Raw genomic sequence first — 17,818 nt, forward strand, 5'->3', positions numbered from 1 at the left:
AACTATTCTAAATAGATCATTTCTTATGTGACTGAGAGTACAAGCCTGTGCATGGCTACTCAGAAGTAAGTCCTATTGTATTGAATAGAACTTACTCTCTGGTAAGTGTGTTTAGGATTGCAGCCTGATTTTATATTCTGTTTTTCTCAAAATACATTTCCTAGTTGTTTGAAGATTACTTTTTTGCTCAGATGATGCTAAAGTTCTGACTAGTAAATTATTCTGGATCTGGGACACTTCTTGGTCCAGAATGCCCTGGAATAATCTAGCTCAGAGGACTACACAAACTTCCAGCCCCAGATGGAAATAGCAGCTAGAATATTCTATTAAACATACCAATCTCATACTGAGCAAGTGCTTAGCAAGTGCTTTGATTCTCCTCAGAGTTCTCCTATCTAACCAGCAATTGCCAGCAAGTTTTTACTGAATTCCACATTGATAATATACAGAATACAAAAATCATCAGAAAGGACAGTTATAGTGATAAAGGTGACAACATTATGACTAAAGCTTGAGAGATATAAATGGATGGTGGCAAGCTAGTTGTAATTGCAATGTGGTGCAGCTCTTATGATTATAGCATTAGTTGGATTGCTTAATTTACAAACTGAGCAGTGTCAGAACAGATTCCCGGCAGTGCTAATCCTGAACTTCTACATGGGTAGGCTGGTCACAGTGACTTAGTGGTTAGCAAAGGACACTCTCTACATGAGCAAAGGCAGGTATCTTGCCAAATCGGGTGTAAAATTAGTCAAACCTAATTCCTCGTAGATGAAATTCTGGTTCAAAAGCTGAACACTGATTTCTGAATCATTACAGAAAATATTACAACCCTAACTATGGATCTCAGATTTCGTTTAATCCAACAAAAAATTGTTTTCAGGGTGTATTGGACCCCTCAGAGGTTATACAATAAAGGAATTCCTCATTAAGGAATCTAAATGTTGGCACTGTGGATCATCTGAAGCAACCCTTGTGGACATGCTATGGTCATGTTCTGCGATTGTGGGTTTCTGGTTTGAGGTGATTAATCAGATACATACTGTGTTACAAGAACCACTGAAATTCACTGACACATATGTAATATTAAATTATATACCTGCAGTCTGGAAGGTTAATAAATGGCAACGGAAATGGAGTCTATATGCCCTTACAACAGCTAAAAGATTGATACTCCAACTCTGGAAGGATCAATGCCCACCCACGATAAATCAATGGAGAGAAAACCTATTGAACTTGCTGTCTTTTGAACATATGGTCTATCAATGGCAATCATTATTGGATGTATTTGAAAATGTTTGGCAACCATTTATTAGTAGGTTATTTGGCGATAAGTGATACCCTGATAATTACATGTAAAAATATTTATTTATTTATTTATTTATTTATTCTCTCTCTCTCTCTCTCTCTCTCTCTCTCTCTCTCTCTCTTTTCTTTTCTTTTTTGGTTGTATGGTTCTGTTTGGTATCTTGGTACACATTTCTGTGTTAGTTTATAGATGTTTATTGATGTACATTACATTTTTTCAGAAAAATGAGAAATAAAGTTTTAAAAAAAACACACACCAATTTCTGAAACAGATTCCAGGCTCAGAACTGCTGATCCTTGGATTAAATTAAGAAAGGGAGATGGCCATTCGCTGGTTCTAAGGGTGAAATCAGTTGCTTCCTATATCTAGCAGGTTATTCTCTGGGTGGATATCAAGCTGTAGGATATATCTCAGTATACTCCTGTAGGATCAGAACAGCACTGTCAGGAAGAGGTACTAGAGCATAGTGGGAAATTATCATCCTTTAGTAAGGAATATGTAGGCAAAAGTAATAGCACCCACTTTCTGCATGTCCTGTCTTCAGGAAGGGCAGAGAGTCCAGTCAGCAGTTTGGGGTGGATGACAAGAATTAGAACAATCAAGCCCAGTCCAGTGGTAAAGACTGGAGGGCAAAGCAGCAGGAGGCCTGAAGACACACAGAGGCAGGATACAGAGAAGAAATATGGTCAGATACAAGGTTTTCAGGACCTTGGATAGATCACTGGGAGCTGCCCCCATGTTGGAACAAGTCCCAGTTCAACTGAACCCTGAATTTTTCCTGGTTCTATGTACCACTTCTAAGCCCCACTCACCCCTTTGCTGCAGAGTGAAGATCCTTAAAGGGGCAGTCCTTGGGCTTGGAACCAAGCATATCACTTCCTCTCCACTACTTTGACCTGATATTATCCCTGTGCCTGTGAACAGGCAATGGGAAGCAAGAGGTTCCTGGCCTGGGGTGGGGGGGCTCAAAGCCAGCCTCCATCTTGTGGGAGGGTAGGTGTCCTGATTTGAGATTCAAAAGCTCTAGTGGCTTCTAGGTTCAGGTTCAGTGTTGGGGCCTGGGCTCTGTTACTCTACAGCTGGTACAGGTGCCCTGAATCAGACCACTCACTCACTCCTCTCCTTGTCTGAACTCCTGCTGCAAGCTGAAGTCAGGACCATGACAATGTGTTTCAGGGTTAAGCACTAGCATTGAAAACAGGTTTAGGGATAGAGCTCTGGCTTAAAGCCCTGAATAAATTAAAGGTTAGACACTTGTTAATAAGAGGACGTACAGGTACTGACACTACCTAGTTTCCCAGAAATGAATTAAGTTTTTGGGCAAATGTAATAATGTTCAACAAAAAGTAAAATTAGTTTAAAAACATCTAACTGATAGGATTTCTACTCCAGTACAAAAATACAAAAGCATGCCATATGGTTGATAGTTGAAGGCTTTAGTTCATAACTCAGGCTTTTAATATCAATGCAGAGAACAAGGAGAGAGATTATTAAAGATTAGCACAAGGTAGCACAGAGTTGTTGATGCAGCTGAGATTAATAGCCCAATCCAATGCATGTCTACTAAGAAGTAAGTCCCATTATAGTCAATGGAGATTACTCCCAAGAAACTGTGGATAGGATTGCAACCTAAGACTAGCATAATTTCACAATGTTGTATTGTGGGACAAGGTGCAGACTTTGAAAATATTTCAAGGAATCCTGTAGAGGAATCACTGGTACTCTGAGGGGATAGAAACCTTGTTAGGCTCTATTTATCAATGCTGCTATAGGATGAAATGTCAAATGGGCATCTTACAGATGAATGTGAACGTGAGGTGTTTTTGGAGGAGGGGGTGACACTGGGAATGGTTCTGCAATGCAAAAGCAGCTGGAATGGCATGGGTGATGGCAGAGCTGCTGTGATGTCTTACTTGCATGTACAGTTGAGCTCTAGGGGAAGAGCTCTCCACCATTCTGTTCACCATACTGATCAAAGTCTCGCTCTCGCTCATCTGTGGCAGACAAGGAAGGAAAAATCAAGATGCCAGTGGAGACAAAGTCACTGCAGTTCAGTCCTGAAATGCGTGACCACTAACATTAATTGGAATCAGGGTCTCGACTCAGATGTTACGAGTGAAGACACACTCCCAAAGGAAGCCCACAAGACTGACAAACATAGGTACTCAGAGAGTTTGCTTAGTGCCACTGAGACTATGACTGGAGCAACACACCATCTGACAGCTCACAAGGAGGCACATCCCATTCATGCATGGATCACACAAGATACCTTCTGTCTTGGTCTATTACTTGTCAGCATTTGTCTCCCAAAAGCAGTACTGATTCTTTCAGCCACTTTCCTCCAATGTGTGAGGGGCCTTTAGGGGTGATACATAGATCTTCCCGTTTTTTTTCTCACTTTGAAGTAGCTATGAGTGGTTACGAATTTGACTGACATGATAGCACTAAGGATGGTCACTCATTTTCTCAATCTAAATCACTGTCCCCTCCCCAAACTACTAGCAGAAAATGTACTATGACCTGTAGCAGAAAATGTCCTACGCAACCTGTAGCAGGCAGGCACAATATAGGTGCTTGTCTTATTGGGTCTGATAATATTGAGAGGGGGGATTTCAATTCAGGAAATGCAGGAGGGAAGAATAGCACCTTCTCTCTCCCAGTGCCTGCCAGATCAAAACTCAGATCAAAGGAGACATCCCATGGCTGCTTTAAGATAAAATAAAATAAAAAGTTGGAAGGTCTGAACACAAATTTTCCACATCATGTCTGTTTTGACTTTTAGAGATATGATGATGGATGGCGTAGAGTGGTACTCAAGATTTACCTTGTAGATATAAAGTGAACCTGTGTTTTATCTCCTCGGCTATTTTGAACTCCCTGCATGTATGTAGGTTGGGGAGGAGGGCAGATTCCTTTTAAGTGGCCAGAACAGTGGGTGTGGTGATGCACAATTGCCCTGCCCCCTCTGGTTTGGCCAGTAATGGTGCCACCCCCTCATGTACATCACCCAGTTGTGGCCTGCACCCCCCCCTGCACCTCCCTAGTGACGCCACTGGAATGACCACTACTGCTGTGGACTTGGTAATGTGGGATGGTTCCTCCTTTTCTCTCCACCTTAAGAGTGCATGGCAAAGCAAAGATAAGCCAGCTTCCACACATTTTTTTCTAACCCCTCTGCCTGTTCTGGCTTCTGATGAGAATCTGCTCTGCTCTCTTCCTTCAGGATTTTAACATTGCAAGCCTATGCATGCCTACTCAGAGGTGTCCCATTATGTTTAATAGAACTTACTCCCAGGAAATAAAGCTGTAAAGGATTACAGCCTAAGACAGACAAAGGGTGCTTTTCATGCCTGAAATTTTTCCTGCCAAGTGTGAAAATCAGCCCCCCCTCCCCCATGAATGGATGGGCTTCGGTTTATGTACAGATCACCATGATCTAGATTCAGGAATGAATTTTCTTCCAGGCCGTATTAAATAGTGATCTAAGGGATGTGTGCCTTGATTCATTGGCTTGCTTAAGTCTCTTCAAGATCTGTTTGCTTTAAAAAGACCTTTCTGCGATGCACCTGCCCTGCAGTCCAGGTTACACAGGTTGATTCTGGAAGAAGTAGGGAGGGAAATTGGATGATTCTGACTTGCAGCTGGGGGAAAGAGGGATCATCTTCGATTGTATAAGATTTTTACGGAAAGGAGCAATAAAAAGTATAATAAATTAACAACTGTCTGAACAAAAAACCCTAAGTTCAAATCATCTTCTGCTGGGATAAATCTCCATTATTCAGTCAAAGTTCACAGCACTAGGTCTTTACAAACATTCGCTGAATGACTGATTCAATGCATTTACCAACAGAGAATCATGGACGCAGTACAAATGAAAAGGGTAGAGAATACTGCACTTGATTGCACTGCTTTAAATATGTCTTTCCCCTTGGGTCAGAAGGGGAAAGAAGAGAGAAAGCTTGAAGGGAAGGTTTTAACAGACAAAGGGGAAAAAAATCACTGATGATGGTAATGCAGCCTGGAGACCTTTTAACTGTCTTTCCTCTTTCTCCTCTTCTTTAACTTGGTTCTAGAATACACACAGTTCTTTATTTCTCTATTGATGGGGGACTTACTGACTCAGAAGCCCTAAATTATGAGATTGTCTCTGGAGCAGTCTTGCTTGCTGACGGTCTAATCCTCTGCAGTGAGCGCCTGCTCACCGCTGGCGTGCACTGTTGCAAAGTGCCATAAGACATGTTTGCGGCCCACAGTGCTGCCAGCACTGGGGTAGTGCCGGTGGAGCACCAGTGCTCCACCACTCAGTGGTTGTGCGGACCGCTGGCCAGCAGAGAGGGGGCATGGGGGAAGTGTGGAGGAAGCGTTCTGGGGCAGGGGAGGTAGAGGGAGGGCTGGGAGGCAGCTTGTGGGGGGAGGGAGCAGCATGAAAGGGAGATGGGACCAGCTTTGCTCCACTGAATCCTGAGCCTCCCTGTTGGGCTGCCAGCCTGACATGGAGGCTCTTAATTCTACGCCAACCCTTGGGTCGCTGTAGAATTGAGTAGCCCCATTGCAGGGCTACTCACCTTACCCAGGGGAAGGGGACAAAAGTCCCCTTCTCCCAAGGAGCTGCTGGCGATGCCCGCTGAGTGTGCAGGACTCAGCAGCCATTTTTGGCGCTGCTGCAGCCCTGTGCGCTGGGAAGCTCAAGATTGGGCTGCCCAACCTCTGCACCAGCCATCAGAGCTGGCTCAGGGGTTTTGTTTTTTCTTCCAAGTTAATCTCCCTTGCTGATGTTTTCCCCAAAGCCTTTTTCTTCCCTGATTCTTGAATGTCAGCAACTGGCTGTTGATGCACAAGGGAGATTTGGCTCAAACTAATGACTGTGTGAGGAAGGTAGCTTGGGTTAGTTGCTCCGGTTAGTAGTAGGATTGAGATTATTCACTGTTCTGAGACTTTTAAATCAAAATATTATTTTTGTTCTGCACCTTTTGTCACTCTCTCTCTCTCTCTCTCTCTCTCTCTCTCTCTCTCTCTCTCTCTCTCACACACACACACACACACACACACACACACAAAGTTCATTCTGGTTACACAATGACTTGGTTTAAGCATCTGTTTTGTCCCTATTTTTAAACATACAGCATCTGAATGATAAAATATTACCTGCACTTAGCAGTTCTTTCCCTAGGCCCAATTTTGACTAACTGAAAGCCTAGGTGTCTGAAGAACAGGTTAGATGTATCCAGCAGTAATCTGGTAAGTGGGCTTGTACACAAGAGCCTCGACAAATATTTACAATTCATTTCTACATACACACAAATTATCTCACGTTCAAACATGTGAAATGTCAACAGAACGAGGTGCTTTCTTTCTCTTTCAGGCCCATAGACTATTTTTTTTCCAGTCACTTACACAGTTTCTATACAAAAACTTTCATATGGACAGTTGCCCTCTGAGGCAAGGAGTGGGCAAGTAAGGTGATGGATGGGCAGTTTCCCCGGCTGGTCAAACAAAGTAGCAATTTCAGCCAGCCTCACTGCTGGGCTGCCTCTTCCCTTGAGGCTGCTATTAGTCTTGGTGGAGAGAACCAAAAGTTACAAAACTAAATGCCTGTAACTGTGTTGTCCCGTCCCTACCAAGCCCCACCAGGGTTTAGAGTAGCTTTAGGTTGAGCAATGGCTCTACCCCAGCATGACATCCCTGATCTAATTAGCAGCCTTCCGTGTTTGTTTCAAAGGAAAGAAAAAGACAGCAGGAGATCCGATCATGGCTCTCTTGCGGCATGTCTAGTTTGATGAGTGCCTGAATCAATGAGTGTCTGAATCTCCAACCACTCAAGAATGAGGATAGGCAGCTGGCAGCATGGGGGTTAAACCAGACTCCAGGAGTCTTGCTATCTGGTTTCCAGCACAGTCTGCAATCTCAAGGCTCTCAATTTATTTGCTTAAAATATTAACATGCTGCCTTTCAGTTCTATCTTGTTGTGCATGCCAGTCACTTTCTCCTGCATAAGCCAAGGCACATATGAGGCACATATTTTTTTTAACTCCCATGATATAGTGTGAGGAGATGCTCTGTCAGATTCTTTACTTATTGATGTCAGCGGCTTATTCTTCTGTGGAACAAACATTCTAAATGTTTCCAGAATTCTGGGTACTGTAGCACTGGGTATTTCAGCATATAGATGATATATATATTTTTTAATGCCCACCATGTAAAAAGGTCCCTGCATGTACTAAATGAGCACATCCAAGTTGGGGGGGGGGGGCTACACTGAACTATACTTGTTGATGTGCAAGTTTGCTGCAGAATGGCAACTCATTCTGCTTAATGAGCTAAACAGATCTAATTTCCATGTCATACTTCAGCAGCATCAAGTGGTATAGCTTTTCCTGAACGGTATCATCTCAGACTGCAAGTGAAGGGGTTGCCTGTTGGACTACTCCACATCTCAAATACTCCTTGACTATACAAAATGGATACCAAGGATAAGAATTCAGACCACTTCTGAATCACTTCTTCCTGACACTATTTTATTCAGGGTAGAGAGTTTAATCATGAGGGAGTAGTTGAGGAGAATACAGCCTCTTCACTTGCAGTCCAAAATGGTACAGTCCAAGCCTGATCACTTGATTCTGCCAAGTTTATAAACCAATCCTACCACATGCCCGATCTCATCTGATCTCGGAAGCTAAGCAGGGTCAGGCCTGGTTAGTACTTGGATGGGAGACCGCCTCGGAATACCGGGTGCTGTAGGCTTATACCATAGTCTTTCGAGACTGAAGGTTGCCAACCAACCAACCTACAAAACAGGCACACAGGAAGTTAGTTAGCAAGTTCCATAAGGGAAGAACTCTGAAGGGGCTTTATCTCTGTTCATGTTTGGAGGGGGGGGGGGGACTAAAGAATTGTGTCGCTCTGCCTGTGAAGGAATAAAAAAGCAATTGTTGTTGGATCTTCAGATCCAGCTAAACAACTCCTGTTTTAGAAAAATAAAATAAAAGTCACCACCTGGAGTTCTATAGTTATTGTAATGGACTTTTCCACACAGAGAGCAGTAATTGATGAGTCCTACCCTGAATTCTACTTATGTTCTGCAATCCTGGGTGGAATTTTCTGCTGAAAGAAATTCTGCAGTGGTGACGAAACTGAAAGAGAATGCCTGCAACCACAGCACAGGAAATTCTACAGATTTCGGCACAAACGAAGCATGCCTTCCTACATCACCACATACACAAGTGTCACTGTCAAGGATGAAAGAAATCAAACCAAAGACCATTAGTGCTGCTGCAATGCCAAGTAAGTAGCAGAGCAGATGTTGGGGAATGGGAGGGAGGGAGGGAGAAAGAAAGGAAAGGGGAACATTGACCAGACAGCAGGGTGAGAGGAAGGGGTTGCAAGACAAGGGACAAGGGGTTGCAAGACAACATGGGGTAGTGAGCAGTGAGAAGAACACAGCCAGCTCAGCCTACCTGCTGGTCCAAATACTCTAGGTTTCTTTGCAACTGAAGGTCTAAAAGTTCATCCTATCAGGAGCCATTAGGCATGCGGCAAAATGGAAACATACATGTACAAAAGAAAAAGAAACAAAAAACAAAGAAGAGGCAAAAGCAGTTAGGTGCCACTTAGCTGGAGACAGGCAAAGAGCTCCCCAAAGAGGAAAGGAACATTCAGCCTCACAAGCATTTGTAAGAGAGGGGCAGGGGGTGGATGGTAGCTGCTCAGCAATCTCTTGAGGTCAGAATATATATTTTCTGTTCCCTACGGGGATTCTCAATGGGAGATCCTGGTTGCTTCCCAGATAGTCAATGCTCTGTCCCCAGTTTCCTGCTGGATATGTGTGGATTAACAAGAGGATCACACTGTCCTCTTTCAGCTACATCATTAATGATGCTTGGGGAAGTGGATGACACTTTTGTTTTATTAGACCATTAAGAATGTTAGTACTACTTTTCCTAAATTGAATGAATAGTTTATGAGTCACATGGTTGTTTTGTTTTGTTTTATGCCACATAGGCTGCAATCCTAAACACACTTTCCTGAGAGTAAGCCCCATTGAACAAAACAGTACTTACTTCTGAGTAGACCTGGTTAGGATTGTGCCCATAGTTGCACAGGGACCATTACAGTACAATCCTAGGCATATCTATTCAGATGTAAGTCCCGTTGTGTTCCATGAGACTTACTTTCATGCAAGTGATATAGGATTGCAGCCTTAGGATGCTTAAAAGAATATGTATGAAGCCACTGTGTGCGCGCTTCATAAGATACTTAAAAGAATACCTATGAAGTGTGTGTGTGCGCGCCAATACTTCAGAAATGCAACAGGGACCAAATGTGTACACTTGTGGCCCAGGTAAAAATGGGTTAAAAAGCAAAAGTCATACTCAGAGCAGCCACCTATATCATTGGCTTTAAAAAAAAATTGGTGCTGCTGTTCTGAGAGGTGCACAACTGCTTGGAGTGCATGCTGTGGGGGGAGTGGATGGCAGTGCAGCGGTGCCCCCCAAGCATGCTTCCTGGGAGCATTTGTCCCCACTGACTCCCCTCAGGTACGCCAGTGCTAAGGAGCATTCAAGGTAGAGGCAAGATTCAAACTGGGTACCTCCTAATTGCACCCCAGTATCGCAGCCACTAAACAACACTACATTAAGCCATTCTTGCTGGTGTGCTATGCTGGCTCTGAAGGAACATGTCCCTCAGAGTGAGCACTCCTACATTCTTCAGGGCCAGGTAGTTTGCTTTGAAGGCTTGAGATTGGGTGGAAGTTTCCTTTTCCCAGCCACTGAGCTGCTCTGCTCTCAGAGCCCAACGTGGATGACTACATTGGCATATTGAGAGGGTGGGCTCAGGCAGTGTACAACAAACAGAGAAGTCATTGTGTGACTGGTTCAGCCCACATGTTCAGTGCTGCCTCCCAGACAGCTTTCAACAACTTCCCCAACTGTGCAGTAAAAAACGGACTGAAGTGAAAACTGGCCATATGCTGAAGCACCCACACCATCCCTTCAGATTATGCTGAATTCTGCCCCACTTACCCTGTGTTCTCAGCCTACCACATTGGACAAGCATATTGGTTCTGGTCCATTCTCTACACAGCTTTCACATGGACAACCACAGGAGATGCTGGGAGCAATCTAGAACCACCATCTCATTCTAATTCCATTCCAGAGGGCCAAAATGAACTCACTGTTTCTTGCCGAAAACATCATATCCTATGAAAGGCGTCTGCAGAATGGAAGAGTGCCAGATCAGCAGGCTCTTGCTTTGCTAGAGCGCCTGCATTATCTTCCTACCCCTGAGTAGGTAGTTTCAAAGCACTGCGTCATTTCCAACAGAAAGTGAAATTCACAGAGGTGAATTTCGTTCATTTTGGAAAAAAATCTCCCTTTTCCAGAAGCACAGTAGCTTCAAGATCACACCTGGGCAGACTAGTTTCTGTGTTTGAGTGAAGGTGGCTAAGATGGACGGCAAGTCCCCAGACCCTCACTCTGCTCTTTAGGCAGTTTATCCTTCTCTTCTCTCAACAACTATTGCTATCATCCATTTTTTTCCCCAGAGCAGGGGGGTGAGGACAGAGCATCTGTTAAGGGAGATTGTTCCTGACCTGCTCAGTGACACCAGGATCATCTCATTGCATTTCTAGTTCAGTCACATGCACCTGCTTTTGTGTGTAGCTGGTGGGAAGGCAGGGGGAGTGAGGGGTGCTAGAAGCTGCATGCAATAGGCGTGCAACCGGAGTCTATTCCACGGGGCACTTTAATCCAGGCCAGGATTTATAGGTTGCTCTCACAGGTCAAAGGCGTCGGGCAGGGTCAAGAACCTTGGCATGGAGCAAATGAAGTTGGCAGTTTCGCTTGGCAGAGTCTCATTCACAGTGGCTTCTGCCCCACCACATGGATCCTCCCCCACATAACCAAACAAAGAGAGAAGTAAAACTAGTGAGGAAAAGCAGCAAAGAAATAAGTTACAGCCAATAACAGGGATGAGGGATCTCTGTATGTCCTTGGCAACCTCACCCTTTGTTCTCCCTGATTCTCTCCCATTCTGTATGAACCCCCTGCAAGTTAGGCAGTGGGGACCATATTCAAGTTTTTCTTTCCTCCATTTCTTCTTTATAAACTGCCAAGTTGTGAGCCTTGGGCCAAGAATGGTGGGCAATTCCAGAAGTGAAATGTACTCATTTTCAGACAAATCATTTTTGAATGCAATCATTACAATTGGTAAGGTGCTGTTCATTTAGGAGAACAAAATGGTACCAGCCATCTATCGACCCATCTATCCAGGGTTCAACCCAGGACAAACTCTGAACAGTAACCCAAGTCACCAAAGGAGAATTTCTAGATTGAACTTGCAACAGCAAGAAATGGTGTGATCCATATGGATACATGATTGTGTAGAGACTGTGATTGATTAACTCTTCTGCATTTTTGAGTGAGAAGAATCACTTGAACTTGAGTCCATGTGATCAGGTGTTCAGGTGGAGGGCTGGTGCTATCTGGGTGGGGAAGAGGGCTCACTTTACTCCTCCACCCTGCCGTTACAGCACTCCCCCAGCTGAGTATATGAACGGGGGCTGACTACTCCAGAGGCATATTTTCTTCTTACCTATAAATCAAATGTTCCATTCCCTCCTTGCACTTCCAAAAACAGGCACCTACCTACTTAATCCTCCATGGATCAAGCAAATAATTAATATGTCTGTTATGCTAGTACCTTGCGTATCCATAACAGAAGTTCCCCAACTGGACTAATACAGCCAATATATAACTCTTGGCTGAACACACCAGAAAACTGAACAGTTTTAAGCAATTGGCAATTCTATAATAACCTCCCTTTGCAAATTCTATAACAGCCTCCCTTTTCCCATCTCTGAATTGATTCCAGCCTTGGGAAAGAAACATAAGACTTCTAGTGGAATGCTGGGATGCCAATGGCACATACCATTTTGTCATGGACTGTGGGAGATCCTGGATAGTTGAAGGGAAACACTCCTGCTGGGACAGGCCTCCTGTCACCCAGATAATCATACTGAGGAAAGAGAAGAAAGCACAGATACCAACATGAGATGATTATATGTCTTGATAAACCTGTGATCTGTAGGGTCACTGTACACTTCCCCCACAGAATGGTTGTCATGATCCACAACCCAGAATTGAAAAAAATAAACCGCAGGAGAGAAGTGCCATTCAATAAACGATGATGAATACAGGTCTACTAGGAACATCACGCATATGTACTCTGGGTACGATACACAGATGTTCATGGAAAAGAAGGGCTGATTCTGCAAAAACTGGAACTAAGCACAACTCTGTTATGGGAAGAGGGAAAAAAAGAGCAAGTTCACACTGGCTCCCACCCTTGAATCTTCTATTGCCCCAAATTCCTAGTTCGTTTTGAACTTCCATTCTGCTGATATCCTTGGATATTGGTTTGCAATCTGCTGTTCACACTCAGCAAGCCTCTAAGCTGCCCAGTGATTAACAGTGTTTAAATTCTCACCAGTGTTGCTTTTGATACTCCACATGTCGGGCTCCCCACACAGCTTAACAAGCTAGTTTTCTTCAGCCTAAACATGCTGTCAAGTGTTGTACTTTCTGAATCCCTTATGCCGTGTTTTTAATTTGAATGGGGTTTACTAGAGCTTAAACTAGACCCTTGCATTCAATTCCTGTGACACATGAAGTATACAATATACTGTGTTGGAGCATGTGTAGACTGCCATGGTCTTGCTGCTGAGTGACCAGAACAAGCCCTGACATGTCTGGGATGAAAGAAAAGGACTTTTAGATTGCAGGGCACTGAGGGTAGACCAAAGCCCCAGCAACCTCAATTTATTTTAGGAATTAAGCACTACAGGTTGAGCCTCATTATTTGCATGGGTTCCCTTCCAAGCACTCATGGATGGCAAAAAAGAACTATAGCAAATCAATTTATAACACAAAGTTTCTTTGCTCCAGCTATTTAAAAACAGCCTTCCTGACCTTTGTGATGTAAGATAAGAGTCATTAAGAAGACAATCAGTCGTCCTCCAAGCACTTAGAAAGGTGCTTCACTCAGTCCCTCCCTTCACAATGCAAAGTGATCACCTTTCTTTCATGAGCTCAGGGGGAAGGGAGGGGCCACTGGAGAGAGAAGGATTGATGGATTGTCAGCCAGGTGCCCTCTCTTTTTCTCACTAAGGAGGCTATAGTTAAAGGACTGTTCAGTTTTTTAAACTGATTTTAAAGGGGTGCATTTTTCCCCTTCTCCAGGGATCAGCACATTCCTTCTCATTTGCAGTGGCCATTCGTGTGGAGTCAAATCCGTGTATAAAAAGGCTGGACCTGTACTTACTTCTCCTCGTTCTCCCAGTGCTCCTACCTGCAGCTGCCCCTGTTATGCTAGCCCAGGGGTGTCCAAACTTTTTGGCAGGAGGGCCACATCATCTCTCTGACACTGTGTTGGGGGCTGAATTAATTTACATTTCAAATGTGAATAAATTTACATAAATGAATATATTAGAGATGCAACTTGTATGAATGAATGGAGGTCTTGCAAATAGCTCAAGGCCTATAAAAGTCCTTGCACATAGCAAGGCTAGACTTTCCTTCACTGCCATTGCTGCATCACAGATGTGAAACAGCAAGCAGTGGAGGGAACACTTGTCCCAGAGCTCATGCAAGAGGTCAAACAGTCATCTTCACGCTGAGATCAGTTGCGTCAGGCCAGCATGGGTTCCAGCAAGTCTTCGGAGGGCCAGATGCTCATTGGAGACTGGGGGCTCCCCGCGGGCTGGATTGTGAGTCCCTGAGGGCCGCAAGTGGCCCCCGGGCCGGGGTTTGGGCACCCCTGTGCTAGCCCAAGAACGGTTCTCTTGACCCAGTAAGTCAACATACTTGGTCCTGACTAGTACATCTTCTCTTATCTACAATGGTGATTATACTCATTCTTATCAATATCCTTCAATCTTGTTACTTTAAGGGCGCAATCCTATGTACACTTACCTGGGAATAAGCGCCATTGAACAAAATGGGACCTGCTTCCATGGAAACTTGTATAGGATTGTGCAACAAAACTTCTTTTATTTGGTAAATAGTAAAACAGACCATGCTCTCCCATTGCTGCTTCATGTAACAATCCTGAACCACAGAAGGCCTGATCCAGAAGCTATCTCCTGAATAAAAAAATTGAGCACTCCCAAATCCCATGCTTAAAATAATGCCTAGTTTGACCCTAGTAATGCAGCAAAAGCAAATTCATATAGGTGACAATCTGGAATGTGTTAGCAATCTCTCCATTTTCACCTAGAGCACCCTATGTTATTCTATTTGTGGCTTTCTCTCAAAGGCTGGAGGAAGGAGTGATGAGAGGAAGGGCTTACCTTTGGGGAACTGACTGATCGCCTCATCATGTAGGCTGTTGGCTCAGCATAAATCTCCTCACTCCGGGGAGGCAGCCTTTCAAAGCGAGCACTGGGTGACCTGACTGGAGAATAAACCCGGGCTCTGCTGTAGGACCCTTGGCTGGGTGAGCGGGGGACCGACCGAGAGCGAGGCTGGAGTGACATCCTGCGGAGGGAGCCTGAGGCAGCATCCATTTCGTCATAGAACACGGGTTGCCGCGTGGGGCCTGGGATCCAGACAGGGACATCTGGTCGGCCATAGCCAGGCTGGTCCTTCCACTCGCGCAGTTGGTATGACCCGCTGTTGCGGTAGGAATGCCGTTTTTCGTCCACAGTCCACTGAGGGCTCACACGCTCATAGGCAGGCATAGAGCAGATGCTGTCAGGGCGCACACCAGGGGGGTAGTACTGGTAATCCTCAGGGTACTGCGGTGAGTATGGGGGGTAGTAGTCAGGGACTCTTCGGGGCACTGGGTAGAACCTGGTGGGACTAGAAACCCCAAAAGAAAGCATGAGAAGAAAATAAATCCTGTATCATCTCAGGCAAGATCTCAGAATGCCCAGCCCAGCACTCTTTTACATCACCCACCCTATCTGTTGAACATGGCTGTTTTCTTATTTATATTACCAACAGTAGTTCCATTGCTATCCCACCTTTCCCCCAAGAAGCTCAGGGTGCTACATATTGTTTCCTTCCCCCTTGCCCCAATTTACCCTCACAATAGCCATGTATGTAGGTTAGGCTGAGCGATAATGACTGGCCCAAAGTGATTCAGTGAGTGGGAGTAGAATTGGAACATGGCTGTCCTCATTTCTAGTGTATCATTCTAACCATGGTACCTTATCAGCTCTCAGCACATACACCACATTTATCCACCACCATGCCAAATCCACAGGGGGCACCCAGTCTGGTACAGGACAAACAACCCAACAAATACTGGGCTTACACTGATAGATCTTGTAATCCATCAGCATAAGCCCTGTTTCATTGGCACAAAAGCAACACTGCTGTAATGCATTTTGCAGACACCAGAGACCTGATATGTGGACACCCACTAGAGCAGGTAAGTAGGCTGAAGGGGTGGTTTGAGGCAGAACGGGGCAAAACTGGGGTGGGTATTGGCCAAACTGGGAGTGGTTCCAGGTGGCAGTGAAGCACGCTAAGATTCTAGCCTTTTTTCCCTGGCCTGACACACCAATAGATGCTCCTCATAGGTCCAAGGAGACCTACTGAAGACCAGGCAGCCTACAGGGTAAACCAGATTTTAACTTACTTCTCCCAGGCCATCTGGTTGCATCCCCTATACCAGGGGTGCCCAAACCCCACTTGTGGCCCTCGGGGGCTCCCAATCTGGCTCGCAGGGAAACTTGCTGGAGCCCGTGCTGACCTGATACAACTGCTCTCAGTGTGAGAACGACTGTTCGACCTCTCACCTGAGCTGTGGGACGAGGGCTCCCTCCACTGCTTGCTGTTTCACATCTGTGATGCAGCAGTGGCAGCGAAGGAAAGGCTGGCCTTGCTTTGTGCAAGGCCTTTTATAGGCCTTGAGCTAATGCAAGACCTTCATTCATTCATATAAGTTCCAACTCTAATATATTTATTTATGTAAATTTATTCAAATTTTAAAAGTAAATCAATCCTTTTTTCCCCCTGGCCCCCAACACAGTGTCAAGGGAGATGATGTGGCCCTCCTGCCAAAACATTTGGACGCCCTTGCCCTATACCATAACATGCAGAGTGTGATTGGTTGGTAGTGCTGCATGCAATGGGCTGGTGGTGGTGTAGGAATGGGCCATTAGTTTTCTCCAAGGTTTCGTCCTATCCCCCAGCTAAACTTATGAAAGGTGCTGTTAAAATGATAGACACAATACAATATTTTCTCACCATCTGTACTGTTTTCCTGGCATGTCCCGAGTTACTACCCTTATTAATAATTAGGGCTGCAAGCCTTTTCATGTTCTTCCTCTTGCACATTAGCCACTTGCTTGATTAACATAATACACATGCCTGTTTTATTTTATATAAAGGGCAAGGATTATGCGGTTCAATTCTGCTGAAAGCCAAGATGATAGCTATGTTAAAACTCTGGCACATATCTTTAAAATTCTCCTGTAGGCTGATAGCATGGCCTTAACACTGCATCAGCAGATTGATGTCCAAGCTCTCCTGCCCATCTTTTGTGTGTGTGAGGGGGGGGGGGGGGAGGGAATAGTGCCATTACTGTGGCACTACTGGATACAACTTGAGAGCTCTAGTCATGCATTATTATTATGTATTGTCTATTAATACATTTATGTGCTCCCTTTCACATTAATTTCTAAAGCTAAAAGGAGGATGAGCTAAGCTAAGTTGCATGATTACATTGCAACATTACAATCAGATGATGGTCTGCGTAGGCACACTGGACTTTCTTCCTATGATCAGGAGCCTTGGAAAAGCAGGAATCCTAACTGCATGGAAAAGAGGGGGGGGAACCTCCCTGCTTTTCATAGGGCTTCTGAGCATAGGGAGAGAGCCCTCTCTACGTATGCATTGAGAAGGGGAGCAAACTTTTACACATGAGTCTGCTCCCCATTCTACATGTTGAATATAATGCACTGAAAGAGTTCAAGATATAGCCCAGAGTGGTGAGTACATGTGATCCCTCTCCTGCTTGATGCACTCAATGTAACCTGCGGAAAGAGCTTTCGTGTTCATCCTGGTATGGTGGGAAGGGGCCGGCAAACATTATTATTCAGGTGGGTGGACATGAAAAATGAGGTTAAATAGATTCACTGGGGCACTATCCTCTCACCAGAAAGAAAGGTAAGGGAACGGGGAATGGAGGCAGGGAGTTGCTACTCATACCAAAACCTGGTGCCGGGGGGGGGGAAGAGTTTAAACCGAGGAGCAGCACTATCCAAATCAAAAAAGAAAATGAGTTATCATCAAAAGAGGAGGAAGATGTTTTCTTGAGCTAAGTTTACTATACAGTAAACCGCCTAAGGAGGTACGTGGGGCGGCGGCAAGAAATAGGGCCTTCTCAGTAGTGGCACCAACGTTGTGGAACTCCCTTCCCCTTGACTTGAGAATGGCTCCCTCTCTGGAGCCTTTTCGGCGAGGCCTGAAGACCTTGTTGTTTAATCAAGCCTTCTGACTTCAT

General features: G+C 44.8%; 1 protein-coding gene across 5 annotated transcripts in view; it reads right to left on the minus strand.

The window, feature by feature from the left end:
* Positions 1 to 17,818, minus strand: part of PLEKHA6 (pleckstrin homology domain containing A6) — a 144,065-nt gene that overhangs the window by 29,726 nt on the left and 96,521 nt on the right. For 4 of the 5 annotated variants that reach the window (XM_066622912.1, XM_066622908.1, XM_066622910.1 and 1 more), the window contains exons 9-11: positions 14,655 to 15,165; positions 12,236 to 12,322; positions 3,223 to 3,303 (exon numbers count right to left, since the gene is read on the minus strand). In XM_066622912.1, coding sequence (XP_066479009.1) covers positions 3,223 to 3,303; positions 12,236 to 12,322; positions 14,655 to 15,165 — 679 coding nt within the window. The remainder of the gene's footprint in view (positions 1 to 3,222; positions 3,304 to 12,235; positions 12,323 to 14,654; positions 15,166 to 17,818) is intronic. The other variant, XM_066622911.1, reaches the window with a different exon arrangement.

Source organism: Tiliqua scincoides, chromosome 4 (assembly GCF_035046505.1).
Source record: "Tiliqua scincoides isolate rTilSci1 chromosome 4, rTilSci1.hap2, whole genome shotgun sequence".
NCBI lineage: Eukaryota > Metazoa > Chordata > Lepidosauria > Squamata > Scincidae > Tiliqua > Tiliqua scincoides.